Consider the following 5344-nt stretch of genomic DNA (forward strand, 5'->3'; position numbering starts at 1 on the left):
TTTTGAGTCAGAGTCTTACTCTATTGCCCAGGTAAAAGTGCAGTGTCACAATCATGGCTCACCTCAACCTCCTGGGCTCAGGTGATTCTTCTGTGTCAGCCTCTGGAGTAGCTGGGAGTACAGGCACGCTCCACCATGCCCAACTCCTGGGCTCAAGCAAGCCTCTTGTCTCGGCCTCCCAGAGTGCTGGAATTACAGGTGTAAACCACCACACCGAGCAGAAAGCTGCAAATTCTTTTTGAGTTGAGGTCTCACTCTGTTACCCAGGCTGGAATGCAATGGCATGCTCACACAGCTCACCATAAATTCGACCTTTTGCGCTCAGGTGATCCTCCCATCTCAACCTTCCAAGTGGCTAGGACTACAGGCAAGCACCCTAAGCCTGGCTAATTTTTGGTGAGATGAACTACTAGGGTCAAGCAATACTCTCGCCTTGGCCTCCCGAAGTGCTTGGATTGCAGATGTAAGCCACCGTGTCCAGTCAAACCACATTTAATATTAGCCAATAAGAACACTCTAAAACAGATCCTAGCACAAAATTTGTGGATTGCTCCATCCCAGCTGGGAATGGGTGAAGAAGGGTGCCAAGTGCAGGTTCACAGTGAGGTGTGCAGGCTGCCTTAAGAAAGGTGGGCAGAAAATGCGTGGTAAAAAGGTAAATACGAAAGAGTTCCTGGTATTGCATGGTGCTCTGAGAACACTCGGCCTGAGAACCCTCAGGCCCCTGCCCAGGCCCGGAGGAGAGTCAGGGATAGGGGAACTTGTCTGGGGGAACTTGAAGCCTGATGGGCTCTGGGGATCTCTTTGCAAAACACTCTTCTTCCTCACAGATTGTCAAGGTTGAGGGAGAAAGTCCTGGGTCTGTGGTCTGCCATCCCAGGTTGAAGACTCCACATCCAAAGCTCCAACCTAGGAAGGTGCTAGGAACCCTCTCTGACAACTCCTAGGCCACCTAGGCTTTTTCCTCTATCTGCCATACTTCCTCCATGAACACCGGAAAAATACAATCCCCTGGTGAAAAGAAATGTGTAGCATGTTTAGGAAGTGAGGTGGGGATGAGGGTTCAAAGATGTGATCGAGGACCTGACCTAGGAGGCGTGGGGCCCTGCTCACGTGATCCTGTTTGGAAATTCAGTCCTGGACATTTTCTGGGACCTGGCCCCTTGGGGGAGTCGGCATTTCCCTGCAAATGAGTCAATGCTTTGAAATGACAGGAGGGACCCCATTAAGAACTGTGAGAAAGGTACCCAAACCAGATAGTTGGGCCACACACTGTATTTCTGTCCCTTATTTCCCAGGGAAAAATCTCAAAAAAATTTTTTTGAGTTGGAGTCTCACTCTGTCACCCAGGCTAGAATGCAGTGGCACACTCACGACCACTCCAGGGTTGACCTGCTGGGCTCCAGTGATTCTTCCACCTCAGCTGAAACTACAGGCGTGAGCCTCCACACCCGGCTAATTTTTTATTTATTGTAGAGACGAGGTCTCACCAAGTTGCCCAGGCTGGTCTCAAACTTGCAGGCTCAGACAGTCTACTTGCCTTGGTCTCCCGAAGTGCTGGGATTACAGGCTGAGCCACCGAGCCTGGCCAAAAATCTCTATTTTTAAAGCAATTTTATCAAGCTATAATTTACATGCACCCATTTGAGTATACAGTTTGATGAGTTTTGAAAGATATAACTCTTATGTGTGTAATCATCACCCTAATCAAAATATAGAACATCCCCTTTACCCAACAGTTTCTTTGTGCCTCTTCCCACACCCCTCCCTCCCCCGCCCACAGGCAACCACTGATCTATGTTCTATCATTATAGATTAGATTTGCATGGTGTAGAATGTCATATACATGTAACAATACAGTATGTAAACTTTGGAGTCTGGCTTCTTCCATTGAGCACAATGCTTTGAGATTCATTCATGCCGTTACACGTTTCAGAAATCTGTTCTTTTTTACTGCTGAGTAGTAGGCTGTTGTATGGCTGTGCCACAATTTATCTACTTTACCAGTTGATGGATGTTTGAGTTATCTCCAGTTTTTGACTATCGTGAATGAAGCTACTATGAACATTCGTGTACTAACAAATAAAACACTGGGATTTTAGGAAATTCACCAGAACTGTCTGACTGGTGATAAACTGCCTGGCCCTCTGGGGGGAGGTGAAGTCAAGTAGTTGAGCCAAGTGGAAGAGCAAGTAACCAGTTGTGTGAAAAGCAACTAACAGCCAAAAGCAGGGGAAAAAAAAATCTGTGCTGAGCCTAGAGAGGACTGCTGATCAGCATGGGAAAAATGGATTGCAACATCACTGGCAGGACCGAATAATACACACACTTAGTTGTTTTCTTTTGACAGGAACTGGATGGAATTGAGCCAAAGACTCAAACCCGTCTTCCCTGACTATGTCTTGAGGATACACTTGAAGGCCTGTCCAGGCAGTAGAGACAAAGAGTTCTATATCAGAGTCACAGACTTGATCGGAGGTGGGGCCTGGGACAGGGAAACATAACCTTGGCCAAATGGGCATACAAATACTACCTGCCTACCTCAAGGGCTATGGGCAGCATGAGAACCTGTATGATACCTAGCAAGGGTCTGGCACATGAGAGTGACTCAGTACACATGTATTGTGATTAAAAAATCATGTATTACCTTTGACTTGTAGTAAAAGAATCCAGATGCTTCCACAGTCACAATATTTTAATGCATTTTTTCTTAATACACACATTGCGAGTTCTTCCTCTATTATTTATATAACCATTGAAGAATTAGACTCATCAAAATCTGGTTAGATTTTAGAAGCCGGTCACCTTAGGTATGGGCTGCACCATTCGTGGTGGCTTCAGTCCAGTCCCAAAACTCCCACCAGGTGCATCTCAGACCAGAAGAAACGCCTTAGGGGTTTGTGAACAAAGCTGATTCTTGAGCACTTCCCTGGGAGCCCTGACTCTGGGTGTGTGACTTGGAATATATTCCTCTGTCGACTCTGGTTCTCAGGTGTCCACAGAACCTCCACGTCCTCTAAAAAAAGGGGGAGGGGCAGTGGAAGGAGCCTGGGAGGAGGACTTAGGTTTGAATTGTCTTTATCTCCCCAACCCCAGACATACTATTTTGTTTCTTCATGGTCCGAGGTCCTTTCCTCCTCTCTGTGGGGTAACAGCGCCATCTCATTAGGCTGCAGCAAGGTGACAGGACTGTAAGTGCCAGGACTGTGACAACACATGCTTGTTGACCATGTTAATTCCATGCTTTACCTTAGTCTTTCCTATTCCCATCCCCAAAGTCCACTGGCTGCATTAACTCAAAAGAAATAGAGCTATCTATTTTGTTTGTTTGTTTCTTTATTTTCTACTTTGATTCAGGAGGTTCCGTATTTAGGTTTATCACACAGAAATATTGCCTAGTGGTACAGTTGGGCTTCTATTGAGCCTATCACCCAGGTGGTGGACGCAGTACCCAGTGGGTACTTTTCAGATTCGCCTCCCCCTTAGAATTGGCCCTTTCTACTAAAAATAGAGCTACTTTAAAGCGTGACTCAGGAGTCTTCTGGGAGTCAATATTGTCCCGAACGGTCTCCTTCCAAGAAAGGTGGGGCTCTTTTCTGCCTCGCCAGGACTGGGTGGTGAGTGGTGGTTAATTCTTAAGCCACAGTGGCCGCGCGCGTGGGCCCGGTTCCAGTGGAGTGCTTTGCTTGGAGTGCGCTTCCCCCGCCAGGAGCCCCTGCTCCCTCCCTTTCCCAGGTCCGTCTCGCCCTCTCCCTGCCAACTCCTCCTCCCCCGACCCCTACCTACCCGGTCCCGGCGCCGGCAAACCCCGGCGAGCTGCCGCACCCCAGGGCGGGTTTATTTTGTGGATCAGCTCTGCGCGCTCTCTCGGCTTCCGGCTCCGGCACCTGGTGCAGCCGTTTTGCTCCAGGCGCTGTGAGAGGCACACGTGGTTCCCCTTCCTGGGACCGGGGCGGATCGCTCGCAGGCGGCCTGGGTCCTCCTCCCCGCCCCAGCGCCCCTGAGCGCCTTGGGGTGGCGCGGGCGGGCCAGGGCCGCGTGGATAAAACCCCGCGGTCTTTCTTCCACTCGGGGAGGGTGTGCCAAGGTGACCCCCCCTCGCTCCCTACTCCCACCTACCCCTGAGTTTACACTCTAGGACCTCCAGAGGGGGGAAGGGGGAGACCCTTGGGGAAGACGGAGAGCGGGATCGGGGGGGGGGGGGGAGCCGGATTTGAATGCGCGCGCGCGGCTCCCATTGGACGGCGCGCTCGGGGCGGCCCAGGTGCCGCATTCCTCCGGCTTTGTTAGCGTTTCCCTTTGCAAGGACGGAGGGTTGAGCGCAGGTGGCTTCTTCACGTCCCCGTGGAGAAGCCTGCTTGTTTTCCTCGTTCTCCTTCCTTCCCACAAAGAGGGCGACGTTTCAGAAAGAAAAAAACAATCCGCCTTAGCATCCATGAGTGTGTTTACTGCTGCCTCGTGGTCACGCAGGGCTGTTGGGAAATCGCATCTTTATTGAGGAAGGAGGTAAAAGGCAAAAGCTAGAGAACTGGGAACCGTTTGTTTTCTAGATATGATTATCTGGACCTTTCTGATTTTCCTTTAAAAAAAAAAAAAACTAGAATGATAGTGAAAGAAAATGCTTTTCCAAGTAGTGCCAAAAACAGTGTTTAAGAAAGATTCAAAAAGTAAAACCAGAGTTTGTTTTGTTGGAATGAACGTGACAAAGACACCCCTTTCTTGTTTTCAGTTGAGAACGGCGTGCTACCGTTTTGGCTCGTGGTTCTGTGATGCGCTTGTTAGGGGGAAAACACCTGATTCTCATCCTTTCCCTCCCCGTCCCTTTATTTTTCAGTCCCGAGCACAACCACCAGAAGAGAGCAGAAGGAAGCCAGTTTTGGGGAAACTTGGCACGCTGTTCACGGCAGGAAGGAGAAGGAGCAGCAGAAACGGGCCAGGGAGTCCCACCCGCTCGAGCGCCACATCGGCGTCTCCCAGAGATGTGAGCCCCTCTAAGCTCCCTGAGAGTGCGAAGAGTCAGCGTCAGGGCAGCCAGCCGGAGCAGCCGGACGCGAGCCAGGAGCGCCCCCCGCACGAGCAGCCCCGGGGGCCGGAGGGCGAGCGCTCCGAGAGCGGCGTCCACGCGGCCCCCTTGACGCCGGGCTGCTCGCGCGGCAGCGCGGCGGCCGGGCAGCAGGGCCCGGACAGTGATTCACTCCAATTAGAGGCTCGGGAGGCAGGGGGAGAGACTTTCCCAGAGGCCACCGCCGCTGCGAGGCAGCTGCATTCCTCACCAGGGAATTCCTTCAGGCGAGAGGACGCAGAGACGCCCGCCCGCCGTCCGGGGGAGGACGCGTCGCCCGGA

General features: G+C 51.4%; 1 protein-coding gene and 1 long non-coding RNA gene across 2 annotated transcripts in view; one reads left to right on the plus strand and one right to left on the minus strand.

Annotated features, from left to right (window-relative positions):
* Positions 1 to 5338, plus strand: part of LOC110596457 — a gene marked incomplete at its 3' end in the record, with an annotated part of 84710 nt that extends 79372 nt beyond the window's left edge. Inside the window, exon 4 of the mRNA XM_021717083.1 lies at positions 4835 to 5338. Within this exon, the coding sequence (XP_021572758.1) occupies positions 4835 to 5338 (504 nt within the window). The remainder of the gene's footprint in view (positions 1 to 4834) is intronic.
* On the minus strand, positions 2681 to 3869 carry LOC103269483. The gene is made up of 3 exons (XR_504895.1): positions 3787 to 3869; positions 3103 to 3170; positions 2681 to 3016 (listed from the first exon to the last, which is right to left on the minus strand). It is a non-coding gene; the product is annotated as an uncharacterized LOC103269483 (long non-coding RNA).
* Positions 5339 to 5344: the final 6 nt, after the last annotated feature.

This window comes from Carlito syrichta, unplaced genomic scaffold, assembly GCF_000164805.1.
Source record: "Carlito syrichta isolate Samal-C Ts95f unplaced genomic scaffold, Tarsius_syrichta-2.0.1 Scaffold309276, whole genome shotgun sequence".
Classification (NCBI taxonomy): domain Eukaryota; kingdom Metazoa; phylum Chordata; class Mammalia; order Primates; family Tarsiidae; genus Carlito; species Carlito syrichta.